At 38.7% G+C, this 25,735-nt stretch overlaps 1 protein-coding gene across 4 annotated transcripts in view; it reads right to left on the bottom strand.

Annotated features, from left to right (window-relative positions):
* NRG3 (neuregulin 3) overlaps window positions 1–25,735 on the bottom strand; it is a 1,054,582-nt gene that overhangs the window by 23,186 nt on the left and 1,005,661 nt on the right. For all 4 annotated transcript variants that reach the window (XM_047825450.1, XM_047825452.1, XM_047825453.1 and 1 more), the window contains exons 5-6: window positions 9,831–9,933; window positions 4,071–4,197 (exon numbers count right to left, since the gene is read on the bottom strand). In XM_047825450.1, the coding sequence (XP_047681406.1) occupies window positions 4,071–4,197; window positions 9,831–9,933 (230 nt within the window). The remainder of the gene's footprint in view (window positions 1–4,070; window positions 4,198–9,830; window positions 9,934–25,735) is intronic.

Here is a 25,735-nt window from a genome sequence, read left to right as displayed (position 1 = left end):
GGTGTTCAGAATTTCCTAATGGACACACCATGCAGCTTGGACCTTGGACTCTGGATTTCCTCACTGCCCTTGACATTTGGGAAGGATAATTTTCTGGGCGTTGTGGGATATTTATCAGCACTTTTGCCCTCTGCTCAGAGATGCTTCTCACGTTTTAACACCCAAAGTCTTTCCGGTCTTTGCCAAAAGTTCTCTGGGGCAACACTGCCCCCTGTTAAAGCACTGAGTTATAAAGATGTGAGATGGGCTTTCTGCTACTCACTGGATGTCTGATAGAGACGGACTTTCTTAAGCTTTGAGTCCCATTTTCCTCTTCTGCACATAGTGGGTGTAAATTAAGTAGTTGTTGTTGGGACTACGTGTGTCAATGTCTCTCTATTATTTAGTATTCTGTGTATGTACTCAATACATGTTATTTGCTATTATGATTGTCACTATTTCATTTATCATTGTTTGGTTTTAACATCGACATTGGTATTGCCTCCTAGATCTTGCCAGAAGAAAAAAATATGGACCTACAAAGAAAAACTGCTTTATTAAGTTTTCCTCAATACATTTGCTTGTTACTATTCATGCAGAAATTTTGAGCCACACATCAGATTACTGCTTGCTCTAAGACTAGAGTTACCTGGCCTCCAGCTGTATAGATGTCCTTGTATACTTCTCCTTGTATATCTTGAGCATAACATTGAAGGAAAGCAAATCTTAAAAGTTTCTGTTCCTTTTCAACGTACTATTGATATACACTCTCCATTACTGTTTTCTCCCATAACGTATGACAAGAAAAACTACAAATTGCTATTTGATTCTTACAACAAAATTATGAGCAAGAGTATCAGCATGGACATAATTCATCAAACTGGAAATTTGACTAGAAATATATGGACTGAGATTGTACTACACTCTCAAATAGTTAAATGTAAATTAGAAAAAAGAACAGAAAACATTTTCTCCTATTAAGTTAGCAAAAGAAATGTTGACCAAAGTATAACAAAGCTGCTAGTGACCCATGTTACTTTCTAGCACAGAAACTGATATGTGCCTTTGGGAAAGCAACTTACTCATTCTAGTCTAGTCTGGTTAAAGGGACCTTCTCAGGCAGTCCCTTGGGCCCAAGCTGGCAAAGCGTAGAATGCTATGGCTAGCATTCCTGTGTCTCTTCAATGCACCTCACTCTCCTTTTTCAGAGTCCTTAAATGCCTCCTTCTCCTATCTATTCTCTGCCTGCACTCCCAGCCCAATCTAAAACTCATGATTCCTTGAAATGTATTGTCCTAGCTGACCACACTGCAACTCAGGGAAAAAATGTCCTATATATATTCTCTGTATCCAAAACAGGATGAATATAAAAAGACACTTTCCCACATCTTAGGCCCTGTGAGAATGATCCAGTTGAGCCCACGGTCTGCTTCCCTGTGCCAACATACAAAATTGTGGATATGGGTGGGCTGGAGAAGGGAGAAGAGGGAGAAAAAAAGAAATTAGAAGCCAATGCACCCAAAGATCTTTTAAGTTTTGGAACCTCTACACTTTGTAATTTCTTGTTATTCTAATCCTAATAGTTGCAGTCAAACGAGGGGTGGTGGAGCATATGAGTGAGGAGTTTATCTTAATATTCCTTTAATAGTAAACCACAGGAAAGGACACGAATGTGTACAAGGAGGGAAGGACGAGGACATTGTGACATGGCCACTTTGTGGACAATTATGCTATCTCCCAAACGAGTTTGTGGAGAGCATAAAGCAGACAGAAAATGCTATTGATCATCTGTTTGGTGAAAACAGAGGGTACAAAATTGTGTGTGTGCTCTCGCTGCAACCCTGTAAAATCCATCAGGACTGACCAAGACTATTCCCAACCAAACTCTAGACAGGCTCCTCTGAGCCCTCTTTTCTACTAGGCCTTAACTTTGGCCTATCAAAACTGCAGATTCCCAGCACAAATGACTTCACTCAATCATCCCCGCACTAAAAGTCTTGAGTAAACTCTAATATAGTCTCTAAAGGTTCAAGGCTTTGCCCCTGGAATAGCCCTAACCTTCCTTAAAAAGTCTGCCTAAGAAACAAAAACAAAAACAAAAACAAAAACAAAAACAAAAACAAAAACAAAAACTCAAAGCCTCCAAAAGAATTTGCTGGTAGCTCTAGCCAATGCTGGAGGAAAGGCCACTGACCTCCCTTAAAAGGACTTACAATTGTAAACCACCCTTTGTCATTCTGAGATGTGTGTGTATCTCCTACAAACTCCTAAGGGAGTTTCTTTCTCAGGGACCTGAAAGCCATATCTTTGAAACGTAATCATTAGGAAGGATAGCATGTCGGCCTTCTGCTCTGTGAAAGTATAGAATCCTAAGCTCAATTAACTGCCAGCTAACAGACGAAACTGGCATGCACACTGATCATCTCTGTACTGTTTCACTTCCCTGACTCTGCCGAGACCCCACGGTTTCTGCTCCCCACCCCATTCCCTCATTCTCCCTTTGAAACAACCAGTCACCTCTGTACAAACTGAAGTTGAGTTCAGTTCATGCTGGACCTGCTTTCATAATGCAATAGTCTATTCCTGATTAAAACCTGCCCTTACTATTTTTTTTTAATTTTTTTTTTTAACGTTTATTTATTTTTGGGACAGAGAGAGATAGAGCATGAACGGGGGAGGGGCAGAGAGAGAGAGGGAGACACAGAATCAGAAACAGGCTCCAGGCTCTGAGCCATCAGCCCAGAGCCTGACGTAGGGCTCGAACTCACAGACCGCGAGATCGTGACCTGAGCTGAAGTCGGACGCTTAACCTACTGCGCCATCCAGGCGCCCCCTGCCCTTACTATTTTAACCAGTGGCTGGCTTTGTTTATCTTCAGCAGGTCCAGTTGCAAAGGACTTGAAAGCCTCTGCTCCTGCATTTGTTTTAGGGCAGTGAGATAATACTCAAAAATCATTAGCAGAAACATTCCCTCTGTTTCAGAGAACAGTCCCCACATAACTATGATTACAAGTTTAACAAAATTTGGCTGGGAAGCAATTCCGATTTATGAATTCCACATTAAACATCTAAGTACATCTGTTATGCATAACATAATGGTGACTTTTGGGTAATGATTTTTTAGAATCACAAATGATGTATAAATTCTCAGTGATTTATGCATTGGGAGGGGCATGAATGTGTCCTGGGTGATTGCTTATTATACTCAGATCCTAGGTTTATACCATGGCTCTTGTTCCTTTTGTGTCTCGGAATCTGGATGTGCAATCTTATACAGGGGCAAAGAATTTGCTACCCTGAGAGGAATATTTCAGTATGTCTTAGATGATATGTGCTTGTCGTTAATTAAGTGTTTTGCAATATATCTCGGAAATGATTATAATAACATTAGAAAGAATGTAAGATTCAAAGAGCTTGTATTTCAAATTCTGGTATCCATTTAAGCCCTGGTATTAGGAAGCACTGACTGTGGGAATACAAGTCTCACTTCCCACCTGTCTTACCTTTGACCTCTCTTGCACCCCTTACCTTGGAGTTGCTGGAATATAGTACACGTTCTTGGGATTCCATGGTTTTACTTTTTCTGTTTTTTTCTAGTCTCTTGTCCTTTGCTCTTTGACTATACGATGAACATTGCACCCACCCATCTCCCTCCCTCTCTTTGGTCTACTCTCCAACCTACTGCAACGTCAACCATCTCAGCCCCCATACCTCCTCTGTTCTGGCGTCTGTGCCCCTTACCACAGATAAGTTCCCATAAGGTAGGGAGCATTGTATCCCTGGTGCCCAGCACAATTTCTGACACAGTAGGAATGTAATAAGTCATTATGGAACAAACAACTGGATCTCTTTTTGCTTTCAGAGATGAATTTATAATCAAGGGCAGAATATAATCAAGGGCTGAGATTTAAGTTTTCTCTGTTTCAGCCTGTACATGTGGACATGTACACACACAGAACTGCAAAGTGACTTAAAGAAAAATCTACAAATACCGAAAAGAACACACACATCTGATCCCAAGCATCCCATCCCCCCTGAACTGGAAACACTGAGACGGGCTGTAGGAATAGATGTATAGACAGGTAACTTACACTCTGCAGCTGGACATGATTCTTCACCAAGTTCTCTGACTTTGCCATTGTGCTGGATGCTTTGAGACTGTAGTTTTTACCATTTTGTGGTTCTTTCAGCTGCTCTTGAATTTGTTTAGCTTGTTTCCTGCAGGTTTAAATAAATACATGCATAAATAGTTACACAAATTTATTCTGTTTGTATTTGGGGGGTTCATTTGTTCCCAACATGTATGTTTGTCATTTGTTAAAGCTGGATGAACTCAGTTAATAAAGGAAAGCCTTCCTTCATTTTCAACACGCCAACCCCATTAGATAGCTTTTAATCTGGAAAGAAACTGGTATTATCCATAAATACCCGGAGATTCACACCCAATGGCACTCCAAAGGCAGGGATAAGCATAATGAATTTTTCTGGGCCGCATGGATGCAGAGGTCCCTAACCCTTGGTGCTCAGCTGTAAAGAATTAGAAATGCTCTGAAGAAGTAACTAGGGGAAAAATTTGAAGCTTAGAGCTACCAGCCACATATAACATACTTGCAGAGTTACATTTATATTTGTTATATTTACATTTATAAGCATGCATAGCTTGATTGCATAGCTTACTTATATACTGTATTGTGTATGTTTTCTCTTGCAGTTCAGAAACCGCTCATTTATTGTTACCATTAGTCCCAAATGTGAAGATTTTTATTTCCAGCTGGTAAATCACAGCAAAAATAGTTAACTCTTGAAAGACCACCTACTATGTGCCACGCATCATTTTAAGTGGTTTCCGTGTATGAACCCACTTTCTCTTCATAGTAATTCTGTGTGATGAGGCAGGAACCTATAATCATTCAACAGATGAGAAAACTGAGGCACAGAGAAGTGAAATCATTTTCCCAGAGTCATATCGTTAGTAAGTGTTGGAGCTGGATGTGAGTCCAGCCCAGCTGGTGGCATACTGTGTAACCTCAACCACCACTTGGGACTGTCAAACCATTTGCCATGGTCCCACAGCTTCTCAGTGGGAAGGCTGAGATTGCTCTCGATCTCTGGACTCTGAGTGAGGTACTCCTGCCTGCATATGTGGGGTGACTGTTGTTTAAGTCAGGCAGTGGCTGCATCAGAAGGATGCAGCAATTTCCTGCCTTGTTAGCTGCTCTCTTCCAAGGGCTTTACAGCAACTATCTATCAGCAGAAGACTCAGTATCCACAACACACACACACACACACACACACACACACACACACTCCACAGTACACACTTCTGTACTGGCTTCTCACTCATTCACTCTTGACTCACTAATATTCCAGGATATACAGACTTTCTTTCCTTTCTGAACTGGCTTCCTTCTCTATCATCCCTACTCTGCCCCAAACACATATTTCTGCTCTTTCCTCCTTCACCCAACAAATGGGAACTGGGAGATGAGAAGCGTCTAATCACAATTCCATTAGCTCTCTTCATGAGAGTCAGTGCTCTAGGAAAGACAAGATACGGGCATTGCACACTGGGACCCTGCTAGCCTAACAATGTCAGTGTTAACATTTTATAGTTCATTGAGTTTTAAGTTTCTCTGGTCCAGTTCATTCAGCAATGAGATGTAAGTTGTGGAATGTCAGGTATCACAAGTCTAGGCATTGTTTGTAATGTTGCAGAATGGGCTCCCAGGGAAGCAGGCACTGAGATGGAGATGGCATGCAGGATTTTTATTGGGGGGGGGTGCTCTTTGGATCCACACCTGTGGAAGCAAAGGGAGGGATGCAGGACTGGGCCGAGGAAGAGATTGGAACATAATGCAGTCTCTGTGAAGAGCTCAGCAAATCCCACCACAGGGGCGGGGGTGGGAGGAGAGGGTCTGAAATTGGCATGGCCTTGTACCCCAAATTGGGGCAAAGGTCTAGGCCTTCATAGCCTTACACTGACCTGTCATTGGAGGTGGGCTCTCTCGGGTCAGAGCAAGGCAACTTTGATTATATTTGTTTTAGCAACTGGAGAGCAAAGATCTTCACTGCCGAAGAGAATAAAAGCTGCATATCAGAGCATCCACCGCCTGTCCTTAATGGGCTTCCCTTGTTGCTAAAATCTTTGACCTCAGAGGGCAATAACCTACAGTTAGGGCTGGGTTTTACTGGGAGCACCGGTTCTCCTTTTTCCTTTTGTGTTTCTCAGTTGTTATCATTATTTGTCTCAGCTTCTGTCTGCTGGAACATCTCCTCTCCTATCCCAATTCTGTTTTTTAGAGTTAAATTGTGTTTTGTACTTCTGAAGTCTACTAAGGACTCCTACAGGCAGCCTCACTCTTCTTACCCATATGAGTTGAACATAAAAAGAAACCTAGAAGAGTTTATAGTTACCATGTGAGCCCTATCAGCCAGATTTGAATAGGTCAACTAATACTTCCATTAATCACTTATGGGAATATATGGACTTATTAGGTATGATGAGAAGAGAATTCCTTTCATTATGTCCTTTAGAGTCGTTGCGGTTCAATTAACTCAGAAAATCCTCTAAATCCAAGGTGTTCATCACTTTGATCTCATCATGTTAACCGCCTTCAAGCTTTCATCCGCTAACAATTTGCTGTAATATTCCATGTGGCAAGGTCATGCCAAACCAAGGGTTCACAAGACAATGGACAAAGGACCAGAGTGGTGGGATCTGAGAGATTATGGGAGCTAAACATCAATGACCAAGAGAATGTGAGCTTTTGGGTAACTCTTGACTTTATCTGGCTGGGACCTGTATATCCCAGTATATAGAAAGCTGGTTTAAGTGAATTTATTTAGAAACCAATGATGGAGAGATCATAGAATCATAGAAGACTTGGCATGTCCAAGATGAAGTCAAACAAATGACACACAAGTCAACAAAGTTACAGTATGTGTGAAAGTAAGAAAATTTTGAGTAGAGTCTGTCTGTGTTGTTATCTCCAAGATCTAGGGATGAGAATTAGAATTTCAGGAATGAGTGCAAAGAAACATGTGCCAATGTGTTATAAAAATTTACATTGCTTTCAGCTATATAGATTAGATGCTTGGTGTGAGGTATAGTATTCCTCTCAGGCAAAGAAAAATAAAGGAAGACCCTGCCTGGAAATTGTGCTAGAAGGAAATACAGTCTAGGTCTCTAATGAGAAATATAACTCCACTTGGAAAAGGCTTCAATTCTTATTGTTACTTTATTATTCTCACAGTTTCTTATTTATTTAATTTTTAATAAAAAATGTGTCCCAGCTGGGCAGGCAGGAAGACAACATTCTAATTAGTGTTCCTCCACTGGGTCAGTTCTCTGAGTCCCCCATAATGAATGATGTTGAACAGTGTTTCCATTAAACCCTGATGCTGCACAGAGCTCTGGGAGGAGGTGTTTGTGTCAGAGCCCATGTGCTGCCTAAAGAGGGAGAGATTGACATGACAGCCATGAAGATGGAGGTCCCCTCGTTACCCAGCTGCTCTCCGTTCTTGTGACTATCATCAGTTTTTTGTCTAAATGTGTTGCAGATACAAATCATAAAAATAAGTGATTAACTACCACTTGATGGCAATTTGCTTATTGTTAAATACACAACTTCTTTCCCCTGCGCAGCACTTTCGAGGAGACCCTTCTATCTAACGCCCTGCTGAGTGTGATTACCTGTCTTGGGCCACTGCCTACTCTTCATTTTGTCGTTACCCAGCCTCTAAGTTCCGTTGTGGGAAACTGCAGGTGTTAACAATAGCACGCCTTCACTGAGTACTTACTCTTTTGAACACTGTGCTGTGCTCCTTGTGGTGTTATCCCATGAATCCCTAACAAATTCTACAAGGTAAATATTATTTTTGGCCATATTTTACCAAAACAAGGAACCTGAGGCTAAGGGACTAGATGCAATTTGCCTAATAATATATAACAAGTGGCAGCCTGATGACTTGAATACAGGTCTGAGTGAACACATGTTAAAATCCTGACCAAACACCATGTAAGCTCCCTAGAGAACATAAAGCATGATGGGCTGCACCAGGGCATGATATTCCTGATTCACCCTTAGCAGTTTCACCTTCCACCATCTAGTGGGAGGACTGTGGGGCCCAATGTGGTAGAGTGGCTTAGAGCATGCAGTTTCACCTAGAACTGCAGAAATGCAAAGACCCCATCTGTAATTTCCCACTGTGTGGCTTTGACAAATTAATATTTTAAAATTAAATTCTGTTATTATTTGAACAATGCAGCAATAATGAACAATTTGAATTGTTGTGAGAATTGGGAGATAATACATGAAAAGCCCAGTGTCCCTGACAAAGAGTAAGTTCTCAAAAATGAACACTAATAACTGTCACAGGCAAGAGTTGCCTAGGAGATGTGACAATTAAATATGGTATCCTGGATGGGGGCCTGGAACAAAGCACATTAAGTAAAAACTAAGGAAATCTGAAAGTATGAACTTCAGTTAGTAATATAGTATCAATACTATTTCATTAATTGTGACCAATGCAACATACTAATATAAGACATTAATATTAGGGGAAACTGGGTCTGGGATATGTAGGATCTAGCTGTCCTATTTTCACAGTAATTCTAAAAATCTAAGCCTATTCTGAAACAGTTTATTAAAAAATAATAGTTACTAACTATGGATTCATACCCGAGTTTCTATTATTTTTAAAAATCATAATTTCTGTTCTTTTTAAAGATCAACATATACAACATGCAGACAGGTGTCAGAGACTATATCTGGAAACGGATCCATTTTTAGAAGAGCAAATGGGCAGACAAATATAGGTCCAATGAAAAGCAATTACACATTGGCTTGCATTTCAGACAAGCTGTAGGAACAGAATCTGTGCCAACTTCTTAAGGCTTGCATGACTTAAATAAAATTTCCATAAATAAAATACCTTTATCAAAGTTCGTTTGGAATAAATATATATATTTTCAATTTTTTTAATGTTTATTTTTGAGAGAGAGCCCGACACGGGACTCAAACTCACCAGCTGTGAGATCATGACCTGAGCCGAAGTTGGACGCTTAACCGACTAAGCCGTCCAGGTGCCCCCGGAATAAATATATTTGTGTGCCTATTTAGGCATGTATATATTTTATTATATGTTATTAGTCAAAAATAAGAAAATAAGCACCTTAAGCAGAAGTTTTGGTTTCTTTTTTTTTTTTTTAAGTTTATGTATTTATTGACTTAACTAATCTTAGCACCAAATGTAGGGCTTGAACACACCACCCTGTGATCAAGAGCCACATGGTCTTCCTACTGAGCAGGTAGGTGCCCCAGAAATTTTAGTTTCTTAACAGGGCATATTTGAGATATGCTTACCAACTAGTGAACCAAGGTAGATTTTACAGTATTCATACTTCACATTTGGCTGAAATCTTTATGGGTATCAGGTAAAAATACTATGAAAGGAAAGTGTGGAGTATTTTTGCAGTAAAGAACAGATATTTGTTGATAATATTTAGGTCTACACCAGTGAGTTCTCTGTTCAGAAGTGTTAACCCCTTAGTGGCAGGAAGACACCAAGCCTTTACTTCTGACCATCAAAAAATGCAAAGAACACAGAATGTTCATGATCACAGAAAGGAATAATTGCTATATGCACCAAAGACAAACCACACACATGCATGTATGCACATGCTGCATATATTCCCCACAGTCTGTAAAAGACTCTAAGTCATTTATAGATGTTTGATGGGCCCATTTGCACAAGATGCCTCTGCCTGGAGCAGAGACTGTGAAGTTAAAGAAAGACAAAGTACTTTCTCTGAGACGTAACCTTTTAACACTTGAGAGAAATGGTCTTACTTGCTTTTGAAGTAGAATGCTGCACAGAACATGCCCACGATGACAATTCCAAAGATGATACATGAAATTGACAGCACCTGCCTTTGATAAACTTCTTCACTCTCTGTGAATTTGAAAAACAGAATTAGAATGGATGTTAGCAGGGTATGGCAGAGATAATTTTCATCCTTGTACTTCTGAGTTGGTAGGAGCTTTTCAGAGCAAACTTTTTTGTCCCTGTCATGAATAGAAAAACATAAGGAAGTTATTATGATTCAATTTCTTTGCAATTGTCTACAGGCTAGCTGGTTATTTTTTGAATATGCATGTATATTTTTGATCAAGTACAGATATCATAATTATGAATCTTATTATCAAGAGACATTCTACAAATTTAGCACATACTGGGACATACATTTTTGAAATTATAGTGGAGCCTAAAATAATCTTCTAGAGAAACAAATATGTGTCCATCAGAATTTTCCTGTGTCAGTGATGGCTTCCAATTTATTTTATGTGATACTGATGCCACTGTATTTTCTGATTTGGTCCTTTTCTGTCTGTCTCCCACTCATCCATTCACTACTATGATTCACGTCACTAATGACAGACAACTTCAATATGTATGTGAATATTTATTCACCCAATTCTTGACTTCCTCAATACCAATGATCTGGCACAGTAATCTCAACCTCTATTACCAAGGTCTTATCTGATAGCTTCTTATCACATACACATGCACACACACACACACACACACACACAAGAATTCAAATATAAGCATGCTACTTTTTAGCCATTACCATTTACAATCCCAGATCATTTCTGAAATACGTCTACTGAAACAGATCTTCCAGCTCATCAGACCTTTTTATCTATAGATCTCAGAACTTTCTGTTAATTATCCTCCTCTTGTCTTCATTTTCTTTCTTTATACGGCATAGAGACTATGATCCATGATTACAGTCATTCACTCTCTTGCAAATATGCCCAGCTACTATATCTCTTGTTTCTTCCCTTTTACCCATTTGGCAAAATAACTGCATACAAATCCAAGAAACTGCCTTCTTCATACCTCTCCCTTGAGCAGCTCAGAATTGGGAGAGAAGATTGTTCAGTTGGGAAGAAGGACATCAATACAGTTGACAAGAGCATTGCTTAAGTAGATAGCTGATAGTGACTAACAATCGCATCAGCCTGCTTCTGCATTTTCCTGATTACCCATAACTTCAGCATACTATTCAAACATTTGACTTACTCTCCCTTCTCTCACTTTCAGATTTTCCATATATATAAAGAAAAGGAAGTCAGCATAGTATAAATCATCTCTATTTATAACACAAAATATACAAAATTAAGTGCATCTGTATCTATTCCTTTTTTTTCTTTACATAGTGCTGTACCTCTCAAACTTTACTATATATTGGTGTCCCCTTGAGAGCTACTGAAGGACAGATGGCCACCTACTTTCTCTCCCAGAGTTACTGATTTAGCAGGTATGAACGGGGGACGGAACATTTGCAGTTTCTTAAAAGTTCCAAGGTGATTCTGATGCTGGCCTGTGAAACATATTTGAGAACCACTGAATAAAAATCTTTGGAACACGGATCAACCATGTAAGAACAAGGGAGATTTCTTTGTTGTTGTTAATGCCAACATGGTATGGTATCCATATTGGACCTTCTAAATGAAAATCTTTACTTAAATGAAAGTTTCAGGTGTTTCTCATGCACCTCGAGAGAGAATGACTTAATTGAAAAAAGTACTATATTTTTTGTTAAAGACTGATTCCTTGGATCCCACTCTCTTCTCTCATCCTGGGGTCTTCTCATCACTTAAAATTGAAGGAAAGGGAAAACATTACAATTGTTTCTGTGATACCAGCATTATCTTTATACCAAAACCAAAGACATAAAAAGAAAGTAACTTATTGACATATATTCTACATTGATATGCAAAAATTCTTAACAAATTTTAGAAAATAAAATCCAATAAGATGTTAAAAATAATACACTGTGACCAAGTAGGGTTTATACAAGGAATATAAGGTTGGTTTAATATTGTAAAATCGATCAATGTGTTCACAATTTTAACAGTCAAGAAAAAAAAATGTTTAATTATCAGAATACAGGGGAAAATTACTTAACAAAATCTAACATTTATTTCTTATTAAAACTCTCAAAAACTTAGAAAGGAACTTCTTCACCCTGATGAAGAGTATGTATACAGCATCTATACCTAATTGTAATAGACTGGATGCTTTTCTGCTAAGATCAGGGGAAGATACAGCAAAAATATCCACTCTTACTATTTCTATTCAACACTGTACTGGAGGTTTAGTTAATGGAATTAGGCAAATATAGAAATTAAAGTCACTCAGTTTGGGAAAGTAGAAGGAACATGATCTTTGTTCTCAGACAACATGATCATCTATGCAGAAAAGCTTATGGAATCTACAAAGAGCTAGTGTAACTAGTAAGTAAGCTTAGCAAGCTTTCAGGATACAAAGTTGCAGGATAAACAATAAAAATTAAATGTATGCCCATTTAAAAGCCACAAATAATCAGAAATTGAAATTAAAGTATCATTTACAGAAGCATCAAAAATATATAAAGTACACAGAGATAAATCTGGCAAAAGATACACAAGGTCTATACACTGAAATTTGCCATATGTTATTGAAATAATTTAAAACCGAAATCAATGGAAAGATAAAAACATGGTCATGAATTAAAAGACTCAATATTATTAAGATGTCAGTCCTTCTCAATTTGATGGGTAGATTGAGTGAAATTCTATTTAAAATCTCAGGAGGCATTTTGCTGTTGTAAAAACCAATAAGATGATTCTAAATGTTCTATGGAAATACAAAAGATCTAGAGTAGCCAAAACAATTTTTTTAATATGTAACCAAGAGAACAACACTGAAGGTGTCAAACTACTTTATCCCAAGACATTTTATAAAGCTATAGTAATCAAGGCAATATAGCATTGGCCTATTTATAGACAAATAAATCAATGGAACAAACGAAAGAGTCCAGAAATGTATGCGGACATTTGTGGCCAGTTGATTTTTGATATAGATGCCAAGGCATTCAATGGGAAAGGATATTTTCAAAAAATGATATTGTCATAATAGTATACCCATAGCCACTAAAATGAACCTTGACCCTGACTTCATAGCTTCTTCAAATATAAATTCATGATGAAAAACAGACCTTAATATAATATTTCATACTATGATACTTTTAGAAGAAAATGTACAAGAAAATATTAGCAATCATGGGTTTGACAAAGATTTCTTAACTATAACACAAAAGATAGGAACTATACAAATTTTTAAATCAATAAAATGAACTATGTCCAAATTCACAATCTTTAATCTTCAAGACCATTATGAAAAGGAAAAAAATGAAAATGAAAGGAAAAAAAAAACAGGGAAATTCTGGGGAAAAAAAAACTCTGCAAAATATGTACTCAACAATAGAGTTGTGTCTATAATATGTAAGGATCTCTTATTGTTCAATAAGAAGAAGACAAACAACACAATTTAAGAATAGACAAAATATTTGAATGAACACTTCTTCAAAGATACATAGATGGTAAATACATAAAAAAGACGCCTAACATCATTAGTCATTATAGAATTGAAAAATGAACTATAATGAGATATAAGGCATCACTAATAGAATGACTAATATTAAAGGCCATACCAAGGGTGTGAACAATTTCTATTCTCGTGTACTTCTGGTAGAAATGAAAAATGGTATAACTACCAAAAAAATAGTTTCATATAAAGTTAAACACATATCTACCTTATGACACAGCCATTCCATTCTTGGGTATTTACCCAAGACTAATGAAAGCATATGTTCATTATGTACATAAGAATTCATAGTGGCTTTATTTGCAATAGCAAAAAAAAAAAATCTGGAATAATCCAAAGGCCCACTACCAGGAAAATAATAAAAAAAAAACTGTGGTATAGCCATATAAGGGAATCTTACTTAGCAATAAAAAGGAATGGATTAGTGATATAAGAAATTCTACACCTGAATCTCAGAATAACTAGGTTGAGTGCAATAAGTCAGACAAGAAAAAGGTACATGTTGTGTTACTGCAGTTATATAAAACTCTGGAAATTTTAAACTAACACGTAGTAGCAGAAAGCATGTAACTGGACACCTGGAGTCAGGAGTAGGGAGGAGTGGAGGAAAGAGGCTACAAAGTGATATGAAGAAACTTTGGGGAGTTATAGATATGTTCATTGTCTCAAGGATGAGGTTTTCATGATGAATATTTATGTCAAAATGTAGCAAATGATAAATTTTAAATAAGTGTTTTCTTTTATGTCAAGTACAATAGCAAAATATTAATCCTGAGGGACAAAAGAATACAGAGAATATATAAGTGTATACATAATATCAAAAGATATGTATGACTGATACAACGTTGTCCACCCATACTACCTAGTCTCTTTCTTCTACCATGTCTAACATTCAACTTTTTAGAGTCTTGATATGTAATATTCTCTTTCTCCCTCCTTAATATTATTCTTGTATTTGTCCTTTAAATGTCTACTTACCTTTTTGGTCTCAAATTTTGTGTCATTGGCTCAAAAACTCTTGCACTGCACTTTAAGCTTCATTGGTTCAAGGGACCATGTTTTTGTTGATCTATTTGATTCGCTGCTACTTCCCCATCACCTAGTGCAGTGCTTCTTACACAGTTGACACCACAAGACTTATTGTCTAGTGAATAAGTAGATATTTCTGTCTTTATAGGGATTTTCTGCTTTCAGCTGTGCATCAACTGATACATCAACTGTCACCTGGGGATGCTTTTCAAGTTTACTACTTCTCCTTTATCCACACCATGTCCTCTCAGGCTTCCCACACATCCTCCTTTGCTAAATTGACCACCAGTAACTGACACTATGCATTCCTGAAATCTATACGTGGCTCCTTTCAGTGGAGCTCTCCCATTCAAACCTGGCCTTCTCACTGTGACTCTAGACTCACAAAGTCCTTTCCAGAGGGCAAAGTACCATAAGGAAAAATGGTGAAGCCATGCATTCCAAGGCCTCAGAAAATGCTGTAGCATGATGTACTGACATGTAGATACTCTTATTGGTTCATTTTCTTTTCCATACCATCTATTTGCCAGTCCCTGGCATTTTGGGTGGTTTTCAGGTTGTCTGGTCAGGCTCCAGGAAGACACTCTGTATGTTGGATTTGAGTATTGTTCTCACCACACCCCCTGCCTATACTGGTGCACTGCCTGGTTTTATGTTCTGGCCTAGCTTCACTCAGTGCTGATGCCAATTCACAGCCAGAAAACTAGGCTGACTTCCCCATACCATGACTTTCTGGGGTTCTTCCAAAATGACCAAGAAGCTTCCAGAGCCAGGTGAAATGAGCCCATGACTTGTAATGTTCCTCTAACAGCAAAGTCAATTGCAGTAATTCATCTTTAATTAGGCAAATGGATATCAGACACAACAGACCTGGATGAAAGCCTATATACACAGAGTCTGATTTCGAGGACTTACTTTCTTTCTTCTTTTTCTTTTTCTTTCCTGAGACCATACACTATATCCTCCCTTTAAATATAGATGTACATCTTTTAGTCCTTTTTCCTGCAGAAGTGTACTAGGAAACAATGATTTAGGAGAATGATCCCCTCTTCACTCTGGTCTTAGGCTCTATTTCCATTTTATTCAGACTGAAGTATCAAAATCAGAAATTAAATATAATTTCTGAATAAATGGAGAGGGCCAATTTTGTGGCCCTGGCAAACCTTAGTTGACATTTTTAATTTGGAAAAATTCAAATTAAAGAAATAAAAAAAATGTGTCACTGAGACCTTGTTTGGGCATACTGCCATCTTAAAGAATGTCATCCTTTCCATCCCCACATTTATAAGCTCATTAAATTTTCCAATTGAACTTGGAAACAAATAAGTAATTGTACCAACTATAGAGAATTTCACCTCCTTTAATTGTCGTGAGTTGATGACTGTAATGGAATAAGCATGACTTGTATATGATAAGCTACCCCACCCTGCCTCTGCCAATAAAAAGAATTATGGAAATGATGGATAATTATACCCGTTAAAACAAAAAAAAAAATAAGACTATCTACAAACTGAATGATTTCCACATAAAATCTATGTACTGTTTTTGTTCTTCTTTGAAGCTAGTCAAATATTGCCTGGGGAAATGCACAAAATCAATTCTGAGTTTAAATCAAGAGTGAAATTAAAACTCCAAAGACTGTGAGTGAATTTATAGACCCAGGTGTAGTTACAGTGATGGCACTATCAATGCTCTTGATTCATAGAGTGTCACACAAGAACTAGCATAGTAAGGTGCAAGAAGCAAAGGGCTAGGTAGGAGTCTGGCAATTTTGGATTTGATTTTAATTTTAGCCACTTTTAATATGGGTAAGCACAGATATGTTACTTTACCTTTATAAACTTCAATTTCCTATCCCAATCTGAATAAAGGCAATGATATGAAATACCGACTGTAATAAATGTTATAACAGGGACGTATGTAATGTTACAAAAGCATATAGTATGGAAAACTGACATATTCATAGAAACCAGAGATCAGAGATCTGAAGTATAACATTAGAAGCCAGTTAGGCTTCTGGGGATGGGGAGAGTGGTCCAGGGAGAGGAAATGACTTGTGTGAAGGCCCTGTGGTAGGAGATAGAATGGCATGGTCGGGAATCTGGATGCTATCTACTACCGTAGGGCCTTTGTACAAGTCATTTTCCTTAGGAGCTTAGCAGAGCAACACAGAGGTAATACGGATGTGGTGTACAATGAGCGCATCATTGCAACAGCAGGAAGGTACAGAAGGATTTGAAAGGAGAGGAATGTGATGTGATAATATTTATGTTTCTTTTTCTGCAATATGTGGGAAATATCAGAAGGGATACAACAAACGCAGAGTCCTGTTAGGAGGCTATTAAATCAGCTCAGGTAAGACGTGATGGATGTTTGTATGATAGTAGTAACTATCATGGTAGAGAGAGGAATAAACAAAAGTTGAAAGCACTTAGGTTGAAAATACTTCAGGAACTAGACAACAATGCTCTTAACTATGACAGCACATATCGGAGGAGGTTCAAAACTGAAAGGGAAGATAACAAACTCGGTTTTGGACTTGGGTGAATTTTGAAAGCCTATAAGGTATCTAAGTAGAGGTGCAAAGTAGATATTTAAATACACAGATCTAGGCTAACAGGAGGTGACAGGGCTCTGGATATAAATATTCAGGGGTTCAGCATATACAGCAACCGAATGTTTTGATAAGACAACTCCACGAGAAAATACAGAGTGAAAAGAGAAGCGTGTCTAAGATGGGGAGCTTTGATGAGAAAAGAGCAGCCAAGCAAGCAAGGCAAAAAAGGCAAAAACAACAACAATAACAACAACAAAATGAAAACAAAACAAAATAAAACAAAAAAACAACAAAACCCCAACCAAAGAACAACAAAAAAAACCCCAAAAAACCTAAACTACTCCACACAGCCACATTAACTAAACATGATAGTAGCATGGAAGAAAACATAAAGCACTTTTCTTTTCTTTTCTTGTATTTTTTTTTAAAGTTTATTTAGTTGGAGAGAGAGCACGAGCTGGGAGGGAGGCAGAAAGAATCCCCAGCAGTCCCCCCTGTCAGCACAGAGCCCTATGTGGGACTTGAACTCACAAACCATGAGATCATGACTTCAGCCAAAATTAAGAGTCAGATGCTTAACTGACTGAGCCACTCAGGCACCCCAGAAAGCTCTTCTAAAAGTACAGGCTATTGAGTGCTTCTGAGAGGCCAAATAAAGTAACGTCCTTTAAGTTGGTGACGGTAGAGGTCACTGAGGAACTGAATGAGCTCTTTTGGTGAAATCATGAAGGTAGCCCCTTACCTCTCTGGAGTCTCTGTCTTTATCTTTCACGTACTCCAACGCAAATGTACTGTCCCCATACCTGTCCTGTCTTGTACCACTTCAGCTTGGATATAGAAGCTACAATTCCAGCCTAATTCCAGAAAGCAGCAAATGCCTTGCTTGTAACTCGAGGCTCCCATTAACTTCATTATAGAGAAGTTGTGAAGACTGAACGAGTTAACATATACAGGGCATTGCCATACTTAACTTATTAACTCTGAGGACTCAGTATTAGGCTGAACCATACAAAATTGCCATGGGAGGCTCGGGCAATAGGTGGCAGTAACTGGCAGTTTAATTTGGTTCCACCTAATACATGGTAACTGTTATTATTATTCTATGGGATGTCAACATTGCTGCACTCCCATCTTTAAAAAGCCAGATTATGAAAGTCATTTTGGAGGGCAAAACCAACTTTGGTTAAATAAGAATAGGTAAGGGTAGGGGCGCCTGGGTGGCTCAGTCGGTTGAGCCACCGACTTCGGCTCAGGTCATGATCTCGCGGTCCATGAGTTCAAGCCCCGCGTTGGGCTCTGTGCTGACAGCTCAGAGCCTGGAGCCTGTTTCAGATTCTGTGTCTCCCTCTCTCTGACCCTCCCCCGTTCATGCTCTGTCTCTCTCTGTCTCAAAAATAAATAAACGTTAAAAAATTTTTTTTTTAAAAGAATAGGTAAGGGTATTTCCATTGTTCTCCAGGTCCCAACTCTGTTCCTTTGCTGTCATGCATAGAACTCACTCTTCTCTTTTTATAGGATCATATTTCAAGGTATAAAGGTGGAACTAAAGAAGGTAACGTTATGGTGAAATTTCAGAAACTGACATTGGCCCAATGGAAAACAATTCTTTTGGCAGGCAGCCTGGCCTGAGACTCTGAAGATTAATGCTGCCTTTTGCCGAACTCACTCTTCCCTGAGCCCATCTCACTCAGGGAGCAGTATGGTGGGCTGGTGTGTATGCCTAGCTGTAAACACCAGCTACAACTGTTCTCACTCTCTCTCATTCATTGTCTTTGCAAATAAAATGGGGAAAATATTACATACCTCCCATTTTTGTTTAGGGATTCATAGGACAGCACAGGTAAAGTTTCTAGGGTAGTGGATGGCATACAATTGATACAAAAAAAATGCTAGCTCCATCCCCTACCCTTTTTTTCGGAAGCCAATGTTCAAGTTAAAAATAGGACCTGAAAACATTCTTCCTTCTCTTATGGAAAACTAGCCTTATCTATAGGCAGGCAGTGACTTGCTGTCTCTGGCCCCCACTGCCTGTGCCCTGAGACCAGTACTGAATGACTTTACTTTTATGTCATTTTCTTTACTCCTGGTTCCTTGTACTTTTACTCTTGGTAACTGAATTTTTCAGCTAGTGTTACTGAATCTCCTACCCACATGTTTTAGGGGATATAATGCAAGTTATCCTCCCTGGGGCATGGGCTGCCTTTCATAATCTCCCTCACATATACCCTTTGAGAAGAAAAGTGTGTTCTTTGTTCCCACAAACAAAGATTCCTTGGAAAACTTGTAGGTTACAGCATTGTCTGCTAAACTCAACAGCTCACAGTTTAGGTACCAGTGTGCAAAACTGCTTGCAAGAATGCTTTTGGAAACAGCAATTGTCTTCAGAATTCTAGAAGTCCCTTCACAAAAACTTGCTAAGCTTTACTACATAGAAAAAATATATAATATCAAAAGAAAATCATAGTTGCAGCTTTCTTCTGCCATTTTCTTTAAGAGATCTCTATATTAAGGATAGAGGAGTGGGTGACCTTGATGAACTATTTCTGTATATGTGAGGGCATGGAGAATATTCTAAAAGGCAGTTCCATGTCCCCTCCAAGTGTGGGGCCCTAGGATTCCACTGGCTCTTAGGAAATTTTTCTTTGTACCACCAGTTTAAATTAAATCTGTAAGATTTAAGCATGATTTAAGTCTGTAAGACTTAAGCATGATTTCCCCAAATGTGCAGGTATCCAAGTAATGTGAGGCTTAAACACAGGTGTGTGCACGCGCGCACACACACACACACACACACACACACACATCTGTAAGTCATATACAAGAGCAAAAGCTTTTCTACCTGGACCACCTCATATTCAACATATGCAAATCAGACACTATGTGGTGCCACCACTAGGTTTCAAATGAAAGCAAGCTCACTCTGATAGTTCATTCTAAAAGTACACCTGACAATACCATCAGGGCTCCTTCTTAGCTAACTATTCATTATCTGAGGCCCTGTGGTTAAGAGTCTATTCATCAAGTCAACCTTATAATCTGGGTAGGTCAGTCTCTCCCTGATTGTAGCCAATGACATTTTTTTTGTCCCCATTTTAACTGGATTAAGGTTAAATGGATTTATTCCAGCATTAATTATCCTTGGAACAAGAGGGCTTCCTGAATTTTGTTCTTAAAAATCAACAAATGCTGAAGATAGATTAAAATATTACCAGTTTACAAGGAACTGCAAATGAACTTTGATCAGGAAAGAGAAGCATATTTAGACTGTTGGAACCTGGGATGTGCACTTTTTTAACTTGAAGACAAAAATGAACAAAGACTTAAATGGTCTTATAACTACACTATTGAAGAAAAAAAGAATTATTTCATCAAAGTAAAGGGGGCCCTGAAGGAGAATGAAATGGATATTCACCAGGAGATCAGTGAAATCAAACATACACTGGCAGGGTGGGGCACCAAGAGAGTATATGATAAAAATATCAGAAAGATCAAACAACTCCCTGAGCCTTGCTGCAAAGAATCCCAAGAGTGCTGTTTGGGTGCCTGCAGCCAAACCACTTGCGTACAAAGGAGTGAAATGACCAGGAGGTACTGAAATGCTCTCTATCTTCAACACTGTGTCATTTCTCCTTGGAAGCCCCCTTCCCTCCTCTGCTTGGAAAGCCCCACACCCATAAGGGTTGAACTGTGCCCCCCAAAGAATGTTGAAGTACTAACCAACATAGCTGTGAATATGATCTTCTTTGGATTTAGAGCTTTTGTAGATGATCAAGTTAGGGTGAAGTCATTAGGATGGACCCCAATCCAATTTTACTGTATCCTTATCAAAAGGAGAAGTTTGGACACAGACAGACATGCACACAGGGGGAATACCATGTGAGGATGAGGGCAGATCAGGGGTATTGCATCCACATGTCAAAGAAGGCCAAAGATTGCGAGAAAACCACAAGAAGCTAAGAGAGAAGCACGTCCCAAGTTCTCGCACGTTCATCCCACACCCTTCAGAAGGCATCAACCCTGCAAACTTGATTTATACTTCTAGCCTGCAGAACTGTGAGACAATACCATCTCTGCCAGTTTGTGGTACTTTGTTATGTGCCTATAACAAAATAACATACCCAGTGATCCATAAAAACTCAGAATACACACGTTGTTAGGTCTGAAATTTCTTCTCAAGATTTCCCTTCTATATCTCTTTTGTGTCTTCCCATAACTGCATTGCCTTGTACCAAAAATCAGAGTAGCTGTTTCCTCAAAGGAAACAGTCCTTCCAGACTGAGAGCCCCTCAAGGGCAGGAATACGATCTTCATTCCTGGATCTCTGTCCCTGGCTCATGCTTGCTCTGCACAGGGACAGGTACTCAGCAGGCCTTTGTGAAAGTCAATAGCTTCTGGGCTGGACATCTGATAGCATTTTACCAGTTGGGCTCTTTGGTGGGGTAATAAAACAGAGGCTATGCTTTCTTGGAGGGAGGTCCTTTTACCCAAAAGATTTATTCTGTTGTTCTGTGCAGTCCACTGTGGCAAGGGCATCTTTTAAAATACTTTGAGAAAGTAAAATAATTACTTCATCATAAAATGTTGATATTCAAAATTATATTTTATCTTATTTCCATGCAAAATGCTTTTAGATGTGCATTATCCATAAAATTTGATATTTAAGGGAATATAACAGTTTAAATTCATAAACACATTTATTCTCAACCTGTAATTTCCTGTTCTTCCCCCACGCTCTCCACCAAATAAACCTTCTCTGTAATAATCCCTTATCTCTCGCCCTCCTTTCCCAAACAGTCAGCTCTGGCTGACTATAGATAAGTGAATGCTATAAAACACATTTTGAAAAAAATGAAAGGCCCTAGGTCTTCTCATTGGTATCTCTAACATGCACTGGGCTTCCAAATGCTATTTCTCCCCACAAATAAATTATAAGTAAAAAGCAAATTGCATCAAAATAAATCTATCGGTGAGTGTTCAATGCTAAGGTAAAGCTGGTCTTTGGCTTTTGGCTTCATTGTTAAAGGTCTGCGAATTCCATTTTTCCTGAACTTATAATAACTGTCCCCCAATCCTTACCCTTAACCCCAGTTTTTGTCCCTTAGGATACACTGTTCATTGGCAAAGTCACACTCTACCAGCAGGACATGTGACTCAAAATGATAAAATCTTATTTTCTTGGCAATGGGGAGAATTTGGCCCAATGGTTTACAGGAATCTTTGAGTGTTTGACCTGTTTTGATAGTAGAAGCCTAATCCTCTTAAATCATTTCAAGCTGCCACCCAGGTAAGCATCCAGGCTGGAGGTGACACTCAGCCCTTCCCAGGTTTGTCTAATGGATCTCCACCTTTCTCAGCTAGGTAAGATGTAAGCTAAAGGAATCTAACTCCTTTTGCCCTAGATTTTAGGGGTCACCCACTATGATCTATAAGCATCACCCACAGAGTCTGCTAGCTGCTTGCTGATCAGCTGCTCAGGCTGCTCGCTTTGTAGCATTGGGACTTCTCGTGCCCATGTTGTAACTATCCCATCAGGGGCTGCCCTGAGTCAGGTTGGGTATCAGATGGCACAGCACAGGTTTCTAGACTTGAGGCAGTGGTTCTCTGCCCTGGCTATACATTAGAAACACCTGAGAATCTTTTCTTGGGGGTACCTGGATGGCTCAATGGGTTAAGCGTCCAACTCTTAGTTTCAGCTCAGGTCATGATCTCAGCATTTGTAAGATGGAGCCCCGTGTTGGGCTCTGTGCTGACAGTACAGAGCCTGCTTGGGATTCTCGCTCTCTGCCCCTCCCCTACTTGTGCTGCTCCCAAAATAAATATAAAAACATTAAATGAATAAATAAATACCTGGGAATCTTTTCAAATTTACCTACAAGTGAGCCCCACGCCAGAGTGGGAGATCTGAATTTCTAGCACTGGGACTCTAGATTGGTATCTGTTCAAATCTACCTAAAATGGCCAAGACACAGGAAAAGGAGCACACACATACAAAGTTAACCTTATACATAACTTTTATTTCATCCAACATATGGATCAGCATCATTTCAACATGGAATCTCTATAAAAATATTAATAAAATATTATACATAGTATATAATATAATTAAAATATACGTGTGTGTGTATATATATATATATATATTTTTTTTGGTACTAAGTCTTTGAAACCCAGTGTATATTTTATACTTGCAGCTCACCTCATTTCAGGCTAGCCAAATTCTGAGTGTTCAATGGTTACATGTGGTTATTGGTTAGCACGTGACACAGTACAAGTCAAAAGGCAGACAACAGGGATCTCTTCCCAGGCTCCTTCCCTAACTGTTTATGTGAATTTGAGCAGTTTTATTGAACCTATCTGTGACTCAGTTGTTAATGTGAAAAAGTGGCAATGATCATAATACCTCCCTCACCTGATTACTGGAAGATTAAAGGAAATGCTTTGTATAATGTCTTTACTGCACACAGTGTTTGCCTCACTGAAAGTGTTTATAAAATTGATGTGGTTTCTATTATTATTATTGCTGTTTTTGTTATGATTTTAATATACCATGATAGAGACTGCTGGCAAAATCCACAGAGAAACCTGGGTTTGAGAGGTGGCATTTAAACCATCTGAAAAGAAGTGATTTCTCCAAGTGCTCATATGAAAACAGAAAGAGGAATATTAAAACAATCACTGTAGTCAAGCTCATTGGTTTCAGGAACAGAGACATGCTGACGATCCTTGAATTAAAATAATGAGAACAATAATAAGTATGCATGCTCCTTTATCAACATTCGTGCTGATAATATTTGATTTAAATTTAGTCTGTGAAAATTTTACCGAAAAAAAGGATAGACACATGCAAACTAGAACTGGAAATAAAATAGCATGGCTCAGCCTTCCCTTTGGACACTCTGCTCCCCCCTCTCCCTCCACATTCTGCTTTGGTGACCTACTGTCACCAGTTGGCTTCCTCTACTTGCTCACAGTTTCTGGTCCCCTAGAAATCTAGGCTGCTCATGCTCTTGGCCGGCCACATCTCTTACTCCATCTCAGAATGTCCTTTCACTTTCTGACCCTGTTGCTAAATGACCCACTCTCACATTTTTGCAAAATTCAAATTCTCATCCTTTAAAATAAAATCTGTATTGGGGCATCTGGGTGGCTCAGTCAGTTAAATATCGGACTTCGGCTCAGGTCATGATCTCGCGGTCCATGAGTTCAAGCCCCGCGGGCTCTGTGCTGACAGCTCAGAGCCTGGAGCCTCAGATTCTGTGTCTCCTTCTCTCTCTCTCTGCCCTTCCCCTGCTCACACTCTGTCTCTCTGTCTCTGAGAAATGAATAAACCTTAAAATAAAATAAAATAATAAAATAAAATAAAATAAAATCTGTATTAAAGTGTAACACACACATAAAAATGCATAATCCATAAATTTACAGCATGAGGACATTTTACAAAATGAACATGCCTAGGTAAACACCCAGATCAAGAAAAGGAACATAACAAGTACCCAAGAAGAAGCCTATATACACCCTCCTAATCACTAACTGCTTTGTCTAATCACTAACATAACCACTAACCTCATTTCTAACACCAAAGTTTAGCTGTACTTGTTTTTGGCCTTCGTATGAGTGAAATCAGACTATATGTTCTTTTTATATATAGCTTTTGTTTTTCAGTTACTATGTTAGTGAGATTCAATCAAGCAATTGCCTGTTGCGATGGCTTTATTACCATTTGTTGACCTGCTTTTTAAAACTTACAATAAAGTCAAAATCGTGGGCATTTTTTCATGTTAGTGTCGATAGGACTCTCATCCTTTTTAGTGGCTGCATGGTAGTCTATATTATAGTGAAGTCTCATGGACATTCATATTTTTTCCAATTTTATCTAATTACAATCTGCTATAATGAACAGCTGCGTGTACTTGTAGTGACTATGGTTTAAAGAGAATATTGATCAACTGTATGGTATGTAGAGAAGATCATGAAGAAGGAAAGGAAAGTTAGATTAAATAAATAAAAGTATATACCTGTGGAGAACTAAGGGTTCTAGCAGATGCTGTCATTCCTCATTCTGAGATTTGGGGTTCCTCAGCCTGACAGCTAATTCTTGACCCAGTGCAAATCTTATCAACAAGCCTCATCTAAAGAAACAGTGCCAGTCAGCTTTCTCAAGGAAAGGAGAGGTCTAACTGACACACATGCTGCTTTATTCAGTGACAGAAGAAACCCCCAGGTGTTCTTAATTCACAAATATGAATGGGAAATCCTGACTCATCAGGCCTATCAACACACACACACACACCCCATAATGACAAATTCCCAGAGTGAAATATGAAGTGTTCACATTACTAAGTCTCTAAAATGGACCTTAGGAGTACTTTTAAAAGAACAAAAACAAACAAAAAACAAAAACAAAAAAAACACCACTGACCTGTTTTTATAGACCCGTTGTAATTTCCAGCATTGAATACCGGAAATTGTGGTACACTAAAAAGTTCCTAAGCTCTAATCTCAGCAAGACTTGGGTCAGGTAATCTTTTAGTCATTTCAAAATGTGACTTTTAAGTCCCATCTCTTTTACCTAAACAAAGGACAGTAGGGAATAATTATTAATACATGATAATCTTACTGCAGTTAGTGAATTCTTTCCTTCCCACATAAGAGAAATAAGTTGCCATCCAGCAATGAAAGAAATTTGTTTCTTACTCTGTAGTGATACCAACAGGGGCTTGGGGACAAGTGTAC

The sequence above is a fragment of the Prionailurus viverrinus genome, chromosome D2, assembly GCF_022837055.1.
Source record: "Prionailurus viverrinus isolate Anna chromosome D2, UM_Priviv_1.0, whole genome shotgun sequence".
NCBI classification, from domain to species: domain Eukaryota; kingdom Metazoa; phylum Chordata; class Mammalia; order Carnivora; family Felidae; genus Prionailurus; species Prionailurus viverrinus.
Note: the sequence above shows the minus strand (reverse complement) of the source record. Positions and strands in the feature narration are given on the sequence as shown.